This window comes from Varroa jacobsoni, unplaced genomic scaffold (assembly GCF_002532875.2).
Source record: "Varroa jacobsoni isolate VJ856 unplaced genomic scaffold, vjacob_1.0 scaffold_702, whole genome shotgun sequence".
Taxonomy (NCBI): Eukaryota; Metazoa; Arthropoda; class Arachnida; order Mesostigmata; family Varroidae; genus Varroa; species Varroa jacobsoni.
In genome coordinates, this window is record NW_019213604.1 from 184,176 (window position 1) to 204,006 (window position 19,831).

Here is a 19,831-nt window from a genome sequence, read left to right on the forward strand (position 1 = left end):
AACCCAAAATTAGAATATTGAGAACAGGCTCTGTTGTATATGGCATAATATTTAAAGGACGGTAAGCGTTTGTCGCTAGGTGGCACCTACCATCTGGGTTCCACCGGGTTGATTTAACTGTGGGTAGTGTTGCGTTAGTGCTGCTAGGCATTTTTCTTCCCAAAGAACGGATACTCTCTCCATCTCCCTTACGAATAATTCAATTTCACTCATCTGAGCTCCATTATCCCGTCGTAGAGAAGCGCATATTTCAGCGTAACAGCGTTTTGACGCATCGTCCATCTCTTCAACCTCCAGCGCATCACTGGAGGTAATATAGAAGAAGCATCTTTAGCCAACAAGCCATCAAGCAACATGACTATATCTAGGAAGTAACGAGTGGTGGGTTTTAGTCATTTTAATTTTTAATAATAATTAAATTTAACCGTTAATTTAATAGATCTAGCGTTCTACGACCAAACAAACTTGGTTTAAAAGTTAGTGAAGGAAAAGGATATTAGAAGTTGAGTGAACTATTATAAATGAGCTGCTTCGTTACGAAATATCTAGATAGTTGACAATCGCTGTCCAATGGTGTTTTATATATGCCTAAAGAGTTGACCGTGACTAAACCGTTACTGCAACGCTACATTGTTACGAATTCTTTTTAACTGATAATATTAATTGCTTCCCAATAGAATTACCATATTTACATGTGAGCAAAAATGAATTCTATCGTGTATGTTCAACTCCTTATATATGTAAATCAAAGCGGCTTGCACTTTACAGGGCTCTATCATTGAAGTTCCTTTCGCTCTATCATATAATGGATCAGATAGAATAATCATAACTAACTTTTCCTCGTCGCTGGATTCCGCCATACTTTGACTAAGTTCTTGGCTGGGATCCTGTTGAAGTCTACGGATATTTGCCAGTCGATCTTCCTGGTGAGCAGCTTGCTCACCGACGATCGCTGGATAGGCAACTAGTCGCAATGCTCCACTCTCCCCAATACGTGCTATTAGGCGCACAAGTGTCCTCCGTACATACTCTTCAGGATGATTAAGTCGCGCGAATAACTGAGGAATAATTGCATGCCACGGTTCTGCAAAAACGAACATACTATGAAACGTTAGCTCAAAAATTTTATAGCGTCTATAGCAGGCAGCACGATATCAGTCAGATTGAACTAGATGAAAAAAAATCGTACATGCATAGAAATATACCTGTGACAATGTTAGTCGCCATATGACCTTCAAGTGTGTCTTGTAATGAGTGAGCATGCTTGACGATTAGCCGTAAAAGTCGCAAAGTCGCCTCGGCCTGAGCCGCATCGTTGCCTGCCGGACTCAATCGTAAGAAGTGAAAATACGCATCCAATGCGCTGTGGTAATGACGGAACACACGGGATTGTACGGCCAACTCAACTGAAAGAAGATGATCGCATGCCTGCGACAATCCAGGCTCGGGCACAGATTCAGCCTCGAGTAATGCAAGGATCTTAGAACAATTCGTTCATAGCATACGGCGGCGAGGTAGGAAAAAGGTCATTTAATTAACCAATCAATTAGTGATGTTCAATAAATGCGCAAAAAACATGACAAAAAAGACAAATTAGTAGAAGTTTATGAAACTTGAGACTTGTTCAAAATAATTCAACCATACTAGCCAATATTGGATTATGGTAAATTAATGACACGTTGATATACAAACCGACCTTTTGTTTCTTCGATGTGCATCCACAATTTCCCGAATCACAATATTCGATTCGGCCAATGACCGAACACATTGGCGTGGACAAGTGTGCAACACCCAAAGGCGTCAGAACCGAGGAGATCAGCTTTTGTTCAACAGCAGCTATCTGTGTGTCGCCGGAGTCGATGTCTCTGCAAGCATAATTGTTAATTTATGCATTGGTCCTCTTGTGAAACAAGCAGTAATGAATCCTTATACGATAACACATGACGCACAGACCTAAAAAGTTGCGTGGAATTCGATATAAAATTTCTACAGTAACGCGATGCTTTTCATATGAGCGTCCCTTACCTCTTGCCGCAGTAATAGGACCAATCCGCAAACTTGAAGTAGGCTTTAGCGTAATCCGGCTTCTGTTGGCACGCCTGGCTTAATAACAGACCTACCCTCCATTGATGGTGTCCCTCGCTTGTAATCCCCATTGACAAATTTTGGACTCCGCCGGCAGTGAGAACTCGAGCCAAACCGACAAGAGACTCTGCATCGCCAGCCTGACCTTCTGATAAAACAGCGACAGCTGCAGAAGGTCCGTCAAGTGCTCGAACCAATTTGCTGTACTGGCGATTGCAAAGACCCGACGAGAACCGGTAAGCACCGCGGGCTTCTGCGGTCATCTCCGTTAGGACAAGTGTTTCGTCGATTGTCTGAAAAAAAAATGACGTTTAGTATTGGGAAAGCATACTGCAAACGTGATTAAATCTTCCATAGTTAGGCGTCATTTTTGGTATAGTACCTCTATGTGGGTTATATCATCGTTATATCTCAAGCTCGTGCGATATACGCGTAGTGCTCAATTAAGCTTAGGTATTTGTTATATCCATAATGTAACTTATGGTTTGTTCGTAATTCACAAAGTACGTTACTAAATCTTATGACACTTATCGAGTTGGGAAAGAAAAGCAACTCACCGACTCGAACCTTCGTAGTGCCTCAAAGGCAAGATTGAAATTGGATTTCTTGCGCTGTCGTGACACAAAGTTCTTGAGCTTCAATTCGTCCCACTGGGTAATATCGTCGCAAATTTTTAAGCTCCTCCGGCAGCTTTCCACTTGGTCTTTGACCATCTCCGTTAGAATGGGATTATCCTTCAGCTTCAATTTTTCGTAACTTCGAAGGGCAGTTTCGAGCTTTTGGCCGGCATGCTGCGAGCTCGCCTTTAACCATTGACTGAGACTCTCAGATAGCGTAAAGTTTGTGCTCAAAAAGTGAGCAAAACCCAGCAGTCGATTCGGCGCTTTCAGTTCGATGACAGCTTTCGTGTAAAGCGAAGCAAAGAAGCTGATCTGATCGCTATTTAAGGTGAGCTTGTTGTCAAAGAATGATTCGAGTTGCCAGACCGCCAAAGGATGTTGACATCGCGTAATCGACAGCTTAGCCACGAACGGCCTTACCCTTTGCAACCACTCCTGGCAGGTGTTGCGATTTGCGCGAAAGAAAGCCCGGCATTGCTAGAGAACACGGAAAAAACCAAATCAAAACAGATAGAACTTGGTGGTTTTAAAATTTCTTTGCTGAAGAAATTAAAGGCACTTGTAATGGCGGATTATAGCTGGCTGACTCGTTAAATTTAACGTACCTTTTCGTAGTTATTGCTGATCGTTACTGTACATTCGTAAGCCTGATACATACAGCGTTCGAGTGCATCCATAAACTTTAACATTACACAGCCCCGATGTTCATCAAGTGAACTCTTTAGGACAGATTCGATGAACCTTAGACACAAAAATCAATATGAATGTAAAAAAAAAATAAAAAGTTGATTTTTTTATGTATTTTAGGTATGCTTTTTGGCCTTTAATTTGTTTGCAATACAATGTAAAGGCAATAGTGAGTTTTTGCAAAGCAGATTTATTACTTGACATCGTAAGAAGAGTTGAAGTTTCGATAGTTAAAAAATTTACCCCAGCGAGTCCTGAGGTTTGCCCAGATAACTTTTGAGCTTTCCGTGCACAAGGTGCTGTGCACTCTGCCAAGCAAGCCAAGCCCAAAGTACGCTGGAACACGGAACTGACGAGGAACCATCCCCCTCACATTTCATGTAGAGGCGCGACAATAACGTATCGCTCAACCTATTGAAATGCCAGGACCCACGTGATAAAATTAGATTCGAAGAACAAGTTCTAGCACATAACGCTTTCAACTTTTTTAAATTCCTGTCATGCCATTTCTTTATAATAGCTGTTCTAATAATAAGTAGGACACCAGAAAACGGTGCTCTGTCTGACATATTTATACATACCTTAACCTGTTACTGAACATCAAAACACCTTTGGAACATAATATAATTAACAGAGACCAAAAAATAATATCACCTAAGTAGTAAGTTATGTGTACAAACTCATGCTTTAAAAATTAAGCTCTTTAAAAATTAATAAAAATTAAGAACAAACTGAGACCAACTTACTTGTCGCTTTGTCCAGAAACGTACAACATAAATTTTTTGAACGCTATCGGGTCTCCTGCCTGCCAATCGTAACGTTCAACCAAATCGTCGCTATCTTCACCGGTGATATCCAAAACGGCTAAAATTTGCTTGTCTGCTGACCCGAGTTTTGCTAACTTCCGCACCTCAGACAACGTTGGCTCTCCGAAGGACCATCCTTCGAGTTTGAGAAGACCCGTCAAGATGTTCAGCGCACGTTCTGAGTAAGGGTTCTTCCACTGTTTAAGAATCACGTCGACAACTGCAGCCACTAATGCTGTCATCACGGGTGCAGAAGCTAATTGCTCCCCGTAAGCGGTTACTGTTGGGTTGAATATCAACTCATCCAACCAGTCGAGCACCAATATACTTCAGACAGAAGAATTAACGATAATCCACAGGCAAATGCAGAATTAGATACGCATTCGTCTCTATGTATTTAAGTACTATTTCATTTAGCGCACACACTATTTATGTATTCTTATCATATAATATTCGTTATTGTTGTTATAAAATAGTTAGCAGTAACCTTGTGTACACATGTGTGTGTTACTATGTATAGAAGTACGTAAGTTTCTTTACATTAAATGAGTATACTGAATCCAGTTAACATAAGACAAATAAAGGAACTTACCCTATGTATCCACCATCAGGAAGGTGTTTTGTAAAAAGCTGGAGAATCATATTAAAGTGATTTGCTGTGGCGGAAGTTGACGGCTCAATAAGGTCAGAGTTCACAACGAAGTGCGTATGGGTGATTGAGTGCACTCGTAAAAGACGGAGGATCTCAGGTTGAACGCGCTCCTCGACAACTGGATCTCCTACTAACGAATGGAGAAGTTCAAATAGCGATGGCCTTACCGCTAATAACTGGAATGGGCAAATCGTATTTGGGTAAGCTTCAAGGTACTCATGAAAAATTTACCCTCCCGTGTCAAACGAGAAGAGCATATTATTAACCAGGGAAGGTTATCACATACTAATGTATAAATAGTCTATTAATAAGTAGATTGACCATTAAGAATACAGTAGTAAAATGTAAACATGCGGATACATACATTCTATAAACGATCACTTATCAAAAAATATTAATTTAATACTCATTGTTTAAACGTAAGATAGATGTTAAATAACAAAAATAATAGAGGTGAATCACCCTGAAGAATATTACACGAAAATTACCATTAAAGAATATTATAGTGTTTTTTTGCAATGGCAAAATTACTGAGAGACAGAACTGCTTACTGAAATGAGAGAATTTTTTGTTTCGGACATTCCCTGAAGCGCACCGACGGCTGCCAAAGCTACTTTGACATTTGGACTACGAAGGTCACTTGCAAGATACTGAAACCCGGCTTGTACAAGAGGTACATCTTTCAGAGCCATAATGTCTCGGCTGACGCGGACGAAACTTTCCTGTATCTGCACACTCTTATTGCTGCGAAGCTTGTACAATGCGCCGGTTGGTGAAAACATAGCTTCCATGATTGTCATCTGAAACACATGAAACCACCGCCATGTGTCACTACTTCGGCTCAGATATTTACTTTGGCATTCTTCTAACTAAAGTTCGTAGCCGTGAAACTTTATTTATCTACAGATATGTAACATGTGGTCTTCGAGATATCTCGCGCTTTTTTAGACCATAAAATTAAGCCCAAGTTTCCCATGGTTTGTACACGTGTTTCTAGCTAACATTTCTCTAGCAATATACATAACGGCTTAGATTGAACAATGTCCATAGTATTCTTTTGTCCTCTGTCATCACACTTGCTGCCAACTTTCTATGTAATTTAAATACGCTTTTGATCGTTTCGCTCAAACTGTGTGCGGTGTTTCATTGCGAAATTGGAAACAGCGATCCTCAGACTATTCAATAATAGATTAGCCCTTTAAGCAAGCGCATCGACGTATGCAGTATCGGTGTATGCTTAGACCAGATACAGATGCCATTTACCAACATACTAACTAGTAGAAACGGTTCCTGCTTGTAACTTGGAGTCAAACTATTTATATAGGCTCCGCGATCATTCATCAATATAATTTGATGCTTCGACTTTTTCAATTGAAATAAACACAGATGTAATACCCACGTGAACTTGTCCATTTGTTGTTGAACTGATCACAAGTGATGTAAGGTTAAGGAGCGCTTCAAGGTATCTAGTATGAATTTGAAATTGGGGCGCATCGTTCAACTGAAGCGTTAGGAACGAACAGATGTCCGCGGAACGACTCATTAACACTGTCATTGAGGAGCACATCACGTTGGCTTCCGTCAAAAATGAAAGAAGACTACACGAATCCTTTAAGAACCTGAAAAGAAACACCGTAGGACAGTGTCAGTGGAAATAATCTCAATAAAAACTACGATGGCACTAATTTATGATATTTAACGAAATTCTCATCCTATATGGCGCACAGCTGGTCACCATACGTGTCTATACTAGCAATAAACAACGAGCAACTGCTATATGCTTCACCTTTGCACCGTAAGTAGATTCTGCATAACCTCCTCCGCATCCACTTGGATATCCACCTGATTTTGAATAGCGTTGGCTATATTCGTCATGACGAGCAGGATCGAGCATAGTTTGTCCACAACACCGCTTTGACCATTCAGGATACTCTGTGAATTAGAAATGGATATAGGGCTAGGTCCCTGTTCAGGCAAAACTGTTATACATCCTTCCTGTAATTTACGACCTGAGAACTTTCCAATTCAAGGTAAGATAAAATAACACCCGAGGTAATTTTTGTGAGGCAGGGAGCCTTGCCACGTTATAAATTTCACGTTGGAGAGCAGAGAGCTGGATTCGTATCATTTAGAAAACATGAAAGAGTGAGCTTGAGAGGCATGAGAGAGTAAAAAGTGAGATGAAATTACATAGCAGCCCGAAGTGTTTGTGAACACAATGATACGCAACCCATACATACAGCAGTAAATGAAGCGATGTCCTCCTGGAACTGCTTGATCAGCGAGACTGAAAAGTCAGAGTCAACGGAAAAGTACGGCGCCATCGTAGTTAACGATGACGCCATAAACGATGCTAACTCTTGGCCAGCTGAACCATCAATATGCCAACCGATTAAAATATCCGACACGTCCTGCAATATAATAAACCAATAAACAGATGACACCAAAATCGGTAAAAATAGGAAAATTTCACTCATTTCTAAGATCCCTTATAGTATTATTATTAATAATCTCGTTTATTTTACAAATAAAAAAAAGCACGACAGCTAGCTTGAATCCGACAGAAGTAAAAGAAAGCCAAAAAAACATCGTTGCGAACTGGCTCTAATGTACATTACGATCTATAGTAAAATAAGGAGCCGTACAACGCACAATTACATCGAGGTATTTCATTATTTCTAGTAGAGGTTAATCATCTGTTTCAAAAAAAGGCAGATTCTATGATTTCTGATCAGTAGAAAACAATTAGTATCGTAGACTCAAGATACAATACTCTGAAATATCCCTTGAAGATCGACGAATCGTTAGCGTAATAGAGAAACCCTTCAATTAGGGGCTTCAAAACGACTGGATTGTCGGTGCTTTCGAGGATCTCGAACAATTTGGGGAGTAGAACTTCTGAACCCATTGAAAGAAGACGTTTCTTCCACAGATACTTCGAAATCTTCGTGATGGCATTCAAGATGGAAATCTTGCAAAGGTCGCCGGGCATGTCGACATTATTAGCAAGTACGCCAAGGTAGCCCTGCAATAAGACATACGTCATCAAAAAAATAGATTCCGTAAGTTCAGACGACCTTAACCTTTTAAAGGAGATCCGTTAGAGAGAAACGGCGCAACAGCCGCTTGGCCTATATCCTCTTATGAAATTACTCTACTGAAATAGGTCTAACTGGACCTAACATCGTTTTTTCTTTACTGTTTTTCATACATTCTTAATATTATTTCATTCTAAATTAAGAACACACGCAGACCTGGAGCTGTGACGATTCCTCATCTATGAGAATTTTCGCCACGTACGTCAAGATGTGCGTGACGTACGATCTTGACGTGTCATCCGATGGACAGTTGAGAAGGTACGATGACAGTTGGGTAGCCAAAGCCATTGCATGTTTCTGAAACAGTCTGCGGGTCGCCGGCTGACTGCTGCAGTTACTATGGATGAGTTCTATTTTCGAATCTGTCATCCGATCATATCGTCCCGAACCGCTACCAAGGCCTTGAAGATAAGTCTCCAGTTCTGCGAACCAAACGAATATAAAGAAATATTAAGAAATGTTTGTAAAGAAGACAGGCAGGTTCATTGGCATAACGCTTCATTATTTAAAACTTTCAAGTAATTTCCTAAAGGGAAGTAAAGAACGGCATTGCACATAATCACTGAAACGGTGCTTTTAATATTTCTCTTGTCTAAACGACCCGCCCAGTGTCTCTCGACTTACTTTAATTTATGAAGCCGTTATGTATTCTTCAATTTAATTTTGAGAATCGAAATAAGAATACATTTTAGCCTATCATTTCCTAAGACGCAAAGAACATGCGATTCAAATCCTATTCTGATCCGGACGAGGTATGCGAATTAATCCAAATACTGTTAATCTAAAATCCAAATCCCTTGAACAGCTAGAGCAGTAAGTGACTAGAGAATCAAATAAATAAAATACAGACAAATTTACAGAAACATTCGACATTATTCTCCACGAGAAAATGACATTTCCAATTTTCTTGTATTCAACGCTGTGTTCCATGCACATGTAGAGTTCACTAATATTTTTCAATAATGAATGAAAACATTTACTGTGTAACCTGTAAAAATGGTTCTTCAAATGTAAACAAATTATCTATCAATAAAAGTGAAAGCTCTCTTGGTTCTCCTAAACAACGTTAGTAAAGCGCCCTGCTTACTCTATGGTGATGTTTAAATCAGTCATTAAAAATTGTGGAATCATTCTTGAATGTATCATGAAAGAGAAATTCGTACCTGAACTCTGCCTGGCTTCATAATCATTATCGTTGCGCTGTCTCCGAGACCCGCTCATCTTTACCTCAGTTCTTTAGCCTTAAACCATGTACACGTCTGACAACAAGTCAACAATAAAAATGACAACCACTCTATAACTACGAACAGTGTTCAGCACATACATACAAAATATTATAGACCGCTTGCGTTAACAGTCAGTCACACCACAATACACTCATCGTATTATTTCAACGGGTAGTCAGATTATTCGGAATATTTCGAACAGATAGACACGTTAATTCGCGGAACGTGGAAGCGTTGCAAAAAGGATTCCTTCCTGGAACGGCCACGCAAAGAGGCAGCTCGAAAGCCTAATATTCATTTTGCTGTGAAACATACACTGATTTAAATCGACAACTGGAAATTTTCATCGGATTTTATTTTGGTCTAAGAACGACTTGGAAAGAAAGGCATCGTTCCGTGCTTTATCGGCTATGTTTTAAGCGGCGGCAAAGATAAAATGTTTAGTAAATGAAAACAGCATGTGTTCGTGAACAGCTATGCAAGTCAGCTTTTTGATATCTACTTTTTGTTCTTCCCCTAAATAACACCGTTACTTGTGCTGCGCGACACAAAAACAGGGAACAAGGTACGTAGTAACCTAGCCTCAAGATCCAGCAAAATTAATGCCTTTATACGTAACAAGTGGTGTAAATCTTACATGTCTTGATGTCAAACCTGGCAAGCCTGAACCTCGTTGAAGGGTTCAGTGATGAAAATTCTCGCTGTTTCGATTGTCTCACGTATTTATTGACATGTTACTTTAAAAAGTATAAATCAGGGTAATGCATAAAGCACGCATGATTCACTTAAAGGTAGCATGTGCTTCTTTTTTAGTTCGTCTTTGGTAGTATCCATGGTTAGGGTTCTTTAACAAAAAAGTCAATGAGAAATAAGTCTTTTTGTACCTAATGGCGTTGCAAACGTGTAAATTCTATTTATTATTATGCTGTTACTCGATATATTTGAGGCACAGTAAGGCGCGCGTTCATCAATTACCCCGACAGTGATTGATTTTCATAGTCACACATTCTTTTAAAAAATACGTTTATTTTTTGTAATAGCAAATATTTAGATAATGCTTTTAAATATAAGCAAGTGCATAAGGATAAACGCAATGAAAAGACACATGTAAACATAATTACGTCCGAGAACACTTGTATTTGCTCCGAATATCACACACATACATAATACTGTCATTTCCCTTTATCCAACCTATAATAAAGTTATTTAGTATTTTAACCCAATAAATCCATATTTTAACAGTTGTCCTCAATTGTTTTCAACGTTGATAAATAAGTTACCGCGAAAACCCAAAAACAATTATTTTCATTATAATATTGAACTTCCAGTTTGTGATGGATGAATTGCTTGCAGGCCTCTAAAGCAATCGAAGATGTTGCGCCGGTACGCTCGTGAACGGCGCGAATATCTGTACAATAAAACCGTCGACGACAAACGCAAAAGAATCGAAGCCAAAAAAGAAAAGCTACGCACAGCTGTCGAAGGGAACCGCCCGTTGCCAACTGAACTGCGCAATGAAGCGCTTAAGTTACACGAATCGCTGGAATGGGACCTAGCAACGGTACTTTAGTGTAACACCTATTTATCAATATTTGTTTTGACTAAAAATGTTCGCTACTTCTGTGCCACAACAAGTCCACTAGCAATATAGAAATACAAGCAATTATAGTGGAATTTACCAAATTATGGATTGCTGAATTATGTACTATAGACTTTCTGTTGGCGTTTTCGGAATTCACTTTGAACATTGTTTATCTTTAAAGAAAAGCTTAACGATCATGTTGTTTTATTTTTGTAATTTCAGCCATTCTCGCATAATGCAGAAGATGACGAATACCGCTGGGCTGGTGTCACGGACCCAAAGATTGTGATAACGACTACTCACGATCCCTCCGCTTCATTGAAACAATTTGCTAAAGAGCTCAAATTGATATTCCCAAACGCGCAAAAAATGAATCGAGGTATGTTATGTTCGATAAAAGCATAAACAGCCACTCCGCAGTTTTAAACCTTAATTTCGAGCTACATTTATTACTAAAATTATTTAACAAAAATTGTACCTTAGGTTTTTCTTCTTCATTCATCGATCTTTTTAAAAGATCGATGAATCAAGGTTACAATAGGAGCATCCTGAAAGCATTGTGATCTGAACACTATTAATTACAGACCGATTAACAATTCTTTATCATACGATATTGTCGTCTATATCCTGAAATTTGGAGGTAATTACGTTTAGGACAGTCGTGTCAAATCTCAAATATTTTTTTATTACAGGAACGTATGACCTTAAGGAATTGGTTACAGCATGTCGCGCCAATGAAGTGACTGACTTTATCATCGTACAGGAGACTCGGGGAAGACCTGATGGCCTTGTTATCTGTCATTTACCTTATGGGCCTACTGCATATTTTACGATCTACAATGCAATAATGAGGTAATTCTATAATAGTTATTGTATAATCTGCGTTATCTGACAGTTCATAGATCACGCTAATCTGTTGGTCTCAAGCCCCAAATAATTTTCCTTAACCTCACGTGTAGCTATAAAAGGATTCGTTCGTTAGTAAAAAGCTGTTTTTAAGTGCTTTCATGATTAAATCGTTTCAGGCACGAAATTCCTGATATTGGCACAATATCCGAGGCGTATCCTCATCTTCTGTTCAACAACTTTACTACGAAACTCGGCAAGCGCGTGGAATCCATTCTAAAATACCTCTTTCCCGTTCCAAAGCAGGATTCGAAAAGAGTCATTACATTTGCTAACGTCGACGACTACATTCTATTTAGGTAAAATTAGAACAGATTTCGACATCACATAACACTTTCAGTTAATAATATTACAAAAAAAATTACCAGTGCGCAATCATTAGGTAGTCAGGCACAGCAAAAGCTTAACGAAGGTGGCAGGGATTTGGCTCAACTTAGTTCATTGGAATCGGAGGAGAGATACCATTCCATTCCTCCGACACACGTTCAGGTTACACGAATTGATTTAGTATACCCTCTCAGTCAGAAACGTAATATTGATCATCATTTTTCCAGGCATCACACGTATTCATCGATAAATGGGCAGGTGGAACTGCAAGAGGTCGGACCGCGTTTTGAGCTGAAACTATACGATATAAAGTTAGGATCTATCGATGAAGCAGCAGCTCTTGATTCCGAATGGAGTTTTAAGCCTTTCATGAATACTACGCGCAAGAGGCTTTTCCTTGGGGAACCGTCGGAGCTCGCCGACGGAAGATAATTTGAGAAGAGGCAGAGAAGAACTACGACCGCGAACTCTGTAATCTTATATATGACTTATAGTCTTATATATATAAAGTATTTTTCTGTAGGTTATTTCGCCACCAGTTCTTTTGCGGACAATTTGAGATGCAACAAGGCAGTGATTGTATGTATGGTCAGGTGATGTATATTTTTATTAAGGGAATGACACTACAAATATAGATCTAGTAATAATAAACTACCAAAATTTATTGAACTTCATATGTGTGGATTTTTTTCTGCTTTTTTCTTGTGTACCAAATGTATCATGCGTGTAGGTTTGTGACCATTCCGCTAATTAAAAAAATTACTAAATGCAGCCAAACCCTACTTTACACACCCATTTAATAATGAAGACTTGAATTATGAATGAAATTATGAATAAATAGTAATTTGTATTTCATAAATTAACGTCATCAAGGAGAAGTTTACACATTTGTCCTACATGTTACAAAATAGCTCGTTCATACAAGTAATCACTATTTTTGTAAATTTTTAATAATAAGGTTTGTGTGTGCCAACAGTTTCTAGCAATTGCAATCAGTTGTAGCTTTCCTGCTCAGTCAAAAATTCCTGATACTTCTTTTCATGCGCTTGTTGGAGCTTTTTAAGCTTCTTCTGCAATCCTTTGCTAACTTCCTTGCCTTCGACGTCCAATACTGGTATGCCCGACTCATCAAAAACACTGTACTTGTCCATTTCCCTTTTAAACAAATCCTGAGGAGGCACTTTTCGTAGCAGCTCCTTCTCGGCCGCTACCATCTCTTGTTCTTTCTTTTTAGCTTCTTTTTCCAGTCTTTTTTTCTCTTCAATCTTTAGCTTTGCCTCTTTTTCACGCATCAGTGTTTCACGGTCACTCAGCTTAACAATGGTTCGTTGACCTTCGTGATCTTCGAGGCGGACACCAAGCTCAGGCAGCACTTCGTCTCGAAGGAGGTCACATATTTTGAGAATATCAGCCTGTTTCGTTTTACGCGCTTGGGTGCGAACTTCGGTACGAAAATTCGATAGCACAGTCAAAAATGGCGTGACGATTGCTTCAATACTGGTATTCCCTACGCCGCCAATGGCGGGGAATCCGATTTCGTCAGACGTTTCGATGGCACCGAACACGCGCAATATATGCGTAACATACACGGCGATATTCTTGAGGAGGACAGTGTTTAACGTCCGCTTGGCAGTATTCATCTCTCGTATATAAACGTTGACAGCAGATACTGACTCTCGAAGGGCGTCAAGGGCCGACCTGGTGTCAATGTTATCGCACAGGGCCGCATGAACTGAGGATCTGGTGTTTTGGAACATATCGTTTAATTTCATTTCTTCAGTATTCCACTTTCGCAGGGACTCCGTTGCAGACGCACCTGTTGTTCGCAGCGTATCCTTTACCGAAAGGAAGAACTCATTAAAAATCTTCTCGTACTGCATGGCAATCTCCATCGTGTTGTCACTGTAGTCTAAAGTATCCTTCCACTGATGCAATAGAAAGGCTAGCCGCAACTGACGTGCGGTGTTCTTCCGAAGAGCATCTTTGATCGTAATGAAATTCTTCAACGATTTGGACATCTTGCAGCCTGAGATGGTCAGATGTCCGGAATGTAGGAAATATCGTACCCAATTATCGTTATTAAAATAGGCCTCCGATTGTGCTATTTCATTATCATGGTGCGGGAACTTGAGGTCGTATCCGCCCGAGTGAATGTCGATACACTCGCCAAGCAATTCGGACGCCATGACGGAGCACTCGATATGCCAGCCAGGTCGGCCCCTGCCCCATGGTGAATCCCAGGCTGGCTCTCCGGGTTTCGAGGCTTTCCATAGTGCGAAATCCGAGTTGTTCCGCTTCCCACAGCCTTGGCTTAGGTCGCCCTCGCCCTCTTGAAGTGCTTTATCGTCTCCGAAGGCTTCAGGCACAAGTTTGGCATAAAAGTGGTTGTCACATTGATCGAACTTGATCGTGTCGAAGTAGACAGATCCTTGACTTTCGTAAGCTAAACCCTGAGTGATAATCTTTTCCACAAATTGAATGATTTCAGGTACGTACTCCGATACTCGAGTAACGACGTCAGAAGGTAATACATTTAACGCTTTCATATCGGAGAAATATTCCTCTTCCCAAAAGCGGGATAATTTGTTAAAGATGGAATGATCCGTAACTGATGATCCCTTCTGCGAATCCAACCAGTCTGACAAAGGGTCTTTAAGGGCTTCCCATAATCGTGCTTCATCTGTTGGGCAAGCCAGTGCCGCATCCGCCTGCTCGACAAGCCTAAGAAATGTAATAGCTAATATTTTAGTATTTGATTTTTCAATGATGATTTTTCAATCCTAGTCATGTATTAGGAATATATGAGTCAATTATTGGAAACGAATATAGCGTCAATGTACTAGTAAAAATAAGTAAAATTTAGAAATATTTTCTCATTCCGCTAACATTAACAAAAGTAGTGTAATTTTCAAAATTTATATATTTTGTCTAATTTTATAATTATTTGAAACGTGGCATATACGTTTTTTTACAAACTTTACGCAACACTTAAAGAGGAGCAAACAATTTGCGGTCAACACTATAAGCGACCTGCTTTGCTTAGTTAAGGACTGTCACTCAAATATCATTATAGTCTTTACTAAGAAAGTAAAACTATAAGAAATAGTTTCGACACGTGTGTCGGGACGCGAAACAGGAACAACTGCAATCGAATGCATGTATCGCGGGGCTCGTAACTCTTCGAACATTATCGTGTTAGAACACAATTGATCCGACAAGATGGATGGCACCACCGTCGCTCACTATACGGGAAAGGCTACACACAACTGCTACTGGGTCCAGTTCATTTTCTCGAATTGAGTATTATCTGTCTAATTTAGCACACTACATCGTACGCACCTTTCAAGCATGGCGCTTTTACCTTTATCTTCTTCCTTGGCTAGCTTTTCGCGGTATCGCTCCACGGCCTCTTTGCCATCTTTGACAAAATTCTTAGGATTAGACTGTCGATACTCCTCGAACAAATGGTTCTGCCGCGCTCGTTTAATAATTTTATCGTCGATATCAGTGATATTCATTACAAAAAATATATCGTAACCAAAGTAATATTGCAGAACCCGACGGAGAATATCAAACGAAATATATGAACGGGCGTGACCCATATGGGCGGCATCGTACACTGTCGGACCGCAGTTGTACCATGTGATGCGCTGGCCTTTTTGCGGGACAAAGGGTTCCTTCTGTCGTGTCAACGAATTGTACAGCTTCAAGCCGAGCGTAGTACCTGCCGGAAGCTTCCAGGAGGGCTGGCAACGCTTTCGTTTCTCTTCCATATTTACTTTACTTACAAGCAAATTAACTTTTGTTGTGATTTTTTTACCAACACCCAATCCACAAATAAATGATCACTGGGACAGAGCAACAAAAACTTTTCTAAGTAGCAGTTACTGGCGCCGGGTGCTACTTTTTAATCTGCTGAGTGGTGCCGCAACTAACGAGCCTCTAGCGGCACCAAAACAACACACGAAATGGCTGGTCGATGTTTGATGTTGATGTGTAAGCTGGCAAAACATCTTAACAATACGATGATGACGCACCAACTGGGCATAAACAACTGCTTAGAAAATGCAGGTTATAGGCAGACGGCTATCCGTACTAGCTGTGGGCGGTAAAAACAAGTACAATAAACATCCGCTCAGCAGACTATGTATTTGTGTTTTTAGAAAATTGGGGTTATTTGTCAGTATTATAGATTACTCATTCGAAAAACGTACCTCGATAGTAGGTAACGCAAAGAATGCGATAATTTTGAAACTTAATCTTTGGAGAAAACACTTCATGAAATGAGGGTTTTTCTTAAATTTCACCAGCTACGCATGACTCATTAGTACCGAATTAAATTAAATAACATACGATTATCCGGACAGTTTTGTATAGTTTAACCTTGCATCTTGACTAAGTATAGTGAATTGAAGGCACAAGGGCTATTGCTTAAAGAAAATTAGCTAAATAAGAAATGTAGAACCGCCGTTTTAAGCAGATACATCGAATCGCTTCAAGGTTTAGGTTACAAAATGTGAGGTCCGACTCGTTATTACTGACTAAGCAAGTATCTATAGCTACCAACGATAACAGACATTGTGTCCCTACAAATGGCCACAAAAAAGCTTTGTCCAAAATTTCATGCTTTCTATGACTTCGTTAGCTTTAATGGTACATCTTGAGTTTATATTGAGCTAATGGCTCTTAAACAGAATGCAAACTTACTTTTACAACTACCACAAGGAGACAGCCAAGTATAAATGTATATGTAGACGCTAGTTATCTACTGAATTCTGCACGCCTCTGTGCGTTTGAACAATGGCATCGAAAACTGCCCTACGGTAAGAAATCTTTTTCCCTTGACGACGTGTATGGTGAGCTGGTATTTATTTATTATATATATTTATAATATCTCAAGTTTACCCAATTTTTAATTGTCAAAATGGTAATTACCAACAGGTAAGTTAAATAAAAATATCGGATAATTTTATAGGTTTAAGTAGTGGTTCTATAAGTTATAGATGCCTTGTAGAAACCAATTTTCCAAGAGGTAGAAGACGTGAAATTAACAATATTTTAGGCCTTTGCAGTTTTGTAATTCTATATGAATTTAAAGACATGGAAACATGATAATTACTGTTTTACGGGGGAACTGTTATCAAGGAGGTTCATATTTATTTTTTGAATCACAGGGTAATGTGCACAACATAATAACAAAAATTTCGTAATATCCGATACAGAATGTTAATAATAATCTTTTCTTTTTTGATAACTCACGAATAGACATTAACTCGTATATTGCCCAAAAATGTATTACATGTAATTTCTTTTGAGTTTCAAACGGAACGAGAAAACCGCCTATTATTTTAGCGTCGTTTTCGTGATCTCCGTGAAAGTCCTTAAGTAACTGGTTTTGAGATTCAATCTATTTATTTACCATATTTTCGTCTACCCATAAAGCAGACGATCAAGTTGCGCGCTACACGGTAATTCAAATAAGTTGACTGCGGGTTACAAACGTAACGATAAGGTTGTGCTTTAAAAAAGTGTTCTGAGACGTATTCTAAACCGAGATAGAGTAGCTCAACGCATCGCCTACGCTATTTAGATGTGACACAACAAACGTGAAATCAAGAATTCAATCATAATTAGTGCTTTGCAAACCTCTTTAATGAAATAAGCATCTGGTGCTTGCATTGAAACCAAGTCGCAAAACCAATATTTTTAATTTAGATATAGCAGTGTTTGTGTAAACCGTTCGCTGGATTTCTGCCTAACAAGAATCGTACATATGGGTATCAAAAACAGACTGATGGAAAACCGGCTTCGAATGGTAAGAACTGCAAAAAGTTGCCCATTGTTTATCGAGTCGAACCTATCAGTGCTCGGTCAATAATGAAGGTTTCAAAGTATAATTAATATGTGAAGCGAATGTGAAAGTTTTCAGTAAACTTAGGGACGTTCTTATTAATGGCGGCGAATCCTCTAGCGATAAGGTCTAATGCTTCTGGAGACAATTACTGAGCGCCATGGCAACAAAAAAAGTATCAAATATATATAACCTTTAAATTCTGAGACTATCTTGCTTCATAAAGTTCTCAAATCACTAGGGTGCTGAATTAAATCTATATAGTTTTATCCAACAAACCTTTAAGGTACTAAATGAAAGCACAGCAAATTTGAATAGCATGACTCTCTCAGTGCCCCAGCAACATTAGTAAATATTGAATGGTAATAACTTTCTTTGGTTTGAACTCATTGCATTGTGTAGAGTCGCTCATTGATCGACGAAGCGACGAATCTTTTGACGATATTGCTCACTGCAGCTTATAGCGATAGGCCGGAAGCGGTTGCTGATATTTTGGAGGCTGAAAGGAGAAGGCTAGTAAGTTATGAACATAGTCAAAGTTACAAAAGTAGTAGCAATAACGAAAAATCTTAGATTTTATAACGCTACGAAAAAAAATAGGGCATATCTGTAGCAGAATAAAGCCTACGTTAGAGCGTAAAAAAGGATTCTACTACTAAACAGGATCCGAGATATAAGCATTTAGAATAATAGCTAATAGTACTTAGTGTCGGAAAAGGCTGGCTTCTATTTTAGTCGAGGAGTAACAATAACCGAATCAGTGATGAAGTAATGTTTATCTGATTATAACGGTATAAAAAATACGAGCAGCATTTAGAGCAGGATAACAGTTGTAAGATAGTAGTAGAGTAATACTTTTGTAAGAAAAATAAAGATATGAATGCATTATAGAAACTTCTTGCGGTTTCCCTAAATTGTATTTCAGCCTTTGATGTGTGCAAATTAATTTTTATAATATAGTTTTATCTGCTTTGTTATTATATTTCTATCGTCTGCAGTTTTTTTGCATGGTTTTCTATTATAAAATATTTTAACATGCTCCCGTAAATCGCAATTTCTTCAACAGAACGAGGAGGTGACAAGGCTCCAGGATAGCGTATCGACTATGACGGTGGCAATACGGAGTTACCCCGATGACCTAGCGTCAATTAAGAAGATTCACGAAACCGCAAATGACTTATATGCAAAACGCGGAAATCAGTGATCTGTGTAATCAATTGAAAGCAATGTCGGAAACGCGTAGTATAACTATTTCTGTCTAAATATCTTGTAAACACTAATGTTTTGTGTTGCGTATCTGAAGCATAAATGAGAAGACTTCAAATTCTCAGGATTATTTTTTTCTTTATTGTATAGCTACCGAGAACATAATTCATCAATAATAGGTTAAAATAAATGAACGATGATCAAAACTATACCATCTATTATACATCAGCAACACACACATATTCTACTTTTTATTGCATACCAGTTACTTCAACGATACGTAAAGCTCCGGTCATCTCTCAGTTCGACCACAACGATCCTCATAACAAAGGTAATCGTTGGGATTAGGCTAGGCAGGCTGTGATCAGTCAGACTGAAAAAGTATATACATTCTTTCATTTGAGAGTGGCACTCAAATTGTGGTTAGCTATTAAAAGAAGATTATCTGAATATATTACTTCTTAGGTTATATACATTTAGATCTCACATTAGATTGCGTTTTAGATCTGATGTAGTATCTAATTCCTAAGCCACAACAAAACTTTTTTGGCGTGCATATTGGTGTAGAAATATTTCAATCTTTTATAAAAAAAAACATGACGCAACTGAAGTTATTTGATCTCAACTACATAAAGCCGTCCTTATTTATTATTATTTGAAAGGGATGTAACTTCTCGTTGCCGATGCCCCACGATGAGCAAGTAAATACCTCGACAAAAAAAGCGATTTTGCGTATATTACGCGTGGAGAAGAATGATATCCATATTAATGAAACGTAATTGTAC

General features: G+C 38.9%; 3 protein-coding genes and 1 long non-coding RNA gene across 5 annotated transcripts in view; 2 read left to right on the forward strand and 2 right to left on the reverse strand.

Moving 5' to 3' along the window:
• The window catches only part of nonC (serine/threonine-protein kinase Smg1), a 31,642-nt gene extending 22,339 nt beyond the window's left edge, over positions 1-9,303 (reverse strand). For both annotated transcript variants that reach the window (XR_002681868.2, XM_022837374.2), the window contains exons 1-17: positions 9,112-9,303; positions 8,105-8,370; positions 7,624-7,875; positions 7,091-7,261; positions 6,637-6,782; positions 6,250-6,469; positions 5,402-5,650; positions 4,791-5,026; positions 4,139-4,525; positions 3,636-3,803; positions 3,311-3,446; positions 2,643-3,182; positions 2,026-2,378; positions 1,697-1,865; positions 1,206-1,479; positions 835-1,084; positions 91-304 (exon numbers count right to left, since the gene is read on the reverse strand). Coding sequence is in view for 1 of the 2 variants with exons in the window: in XM_022837374.2 (XP_022693109.1) it covers positions 91-304; positions 835-1,084; positions 1,206-1,479; positions 1,697-1,865; positions 2,026-2,378; positions 2,643-3,182; positions 3,311-3,446; positions 3,636-3,803; positions 4,139-4,525; positions 4,791-5,026; positions 5,402-5,650; positions 6,250-6,469; positions 6,637-6,782; positions 7,091-7,261; positions 7,624-7,875; positions 8,105-8,370; positions 9,112-9,169 (4,089 nt within the window). In the remaining variant the exon portion in view is untranslated. The remainder of the gene's footprint in view (positions 1-90; positions 305-834; positions 1,085-1,205; positions 1,480-1,696; positions 1,866-2,025; positions 2,379-2,642; positions 3,183-3,310; positions 3,447-3,635; positions 3,804-4,138; positions 4,526-4,790; positions 5,027-5,401; positions 5,651-6,249; positions 6,470-6,636; positions 6,783-7,090; positions 7,262-7,623; positions 7,876-8,104; positions 8,371-9,111) is intronic.
• Positions 9,304-9,414: 111 nt separating this feature from the next.
• On the forward strand, positions 9,415-12,663 carry LOC111262800 (U3 small nucleolar ribonucleoprotein IMP4). The gene is made up of 6 exons (XM_022837362.2): positions 9,415-9,739; positions 10,528-10,735; positions 10,979-11,135; positions 11,449-11,608; positions 11,782-11,961; positions 12,217-12,663. The coding sequence occupies exons 2-6, from the start codon at positions 10,547-10,549 to the stop codon at positions 12,419-12,421; spliced, it is 891 nt and encodes a 296-aa protein (XP_022693097.1). The 5' UTR covers positions 9,415-9,739; positions 10,528-10,546; the 3' UTR covers positions 12,422-12,663.
• On the reverse strand, positions 12,622-15,994 carry CysRS (cysteine--tRNA ligase, cytoplasmic). Its single transcript, XM_022837360.2, has 2 exons — positions 15,329-15,994; positions 12,622-14,710 (listed from the first exon to the last, which is right to left on the reverse strand). Exons 1-2 carry the CDS (start codon positions 15,760-15,762, stop codon positions 12,982-12,984), a joined length of 2,163 nt encoding a protein of 720 aa, XP_022693095.1. The 5' UTR covers positions 15,763-15,994; the 3' UTR covers positions 12,622-12,981.
• A 1,457-nt stretch (positions 15,995-17,451) lies between these two features.
• Positions 17,452-19,255, forward strand: LOC147753154 (uncharacterized). The gene is made up of 3 exons (XR_015312054.1): positions 17,452-17,804; positions 18,243-18,356; positions 18,907-19,255. It is a non-coding gene; the product is annotated as an uncharacterized LOC147753154 (long non-coding RNA).
• Positions 19,256-19,831: the final 576 nt, after the last annotated feature.

Excerpts from the sequence above, each read along its gene's own strand:
- LOC111262800 (XM_022837362.2), top strand. The coding sequence starts at position 10,547 with ATGTTGCGCCGGTACGCTCGTGAACGGCGCGAATATCTGTACAATAAA. Across the intron at positions 11,136-11,448 it reads CGCGCAAAAAATGAATCGAG|GAACGTATGACCTTAAGGAA; the intron begins GTATGTTATGTT and ends TTTTTATTACAG. Across the intron at positions 11,609-11,781 it reads ATCTACAATGCAATAATGAG|GCACGAAATTCCTGATATTG; the intron begins GTAATTCTATAA and ends AAATCGTTTCAG.
- CysRS (XM_022837360.2), bottom strand. The coding sequence starts at position 15,762 with ATGGAAGAGAAACGAAAGCGTTGCCAGCCCTCCTGGAAGCTTCCGGCA. Across the intron at positions 14,711-15,328 it reads AAAAGCGCCATGCTTGAAAG|GCTTGTCGAGCAGGCGGATG; the intron begins GTGCGTACGATG and ends TACATTTCTTAG.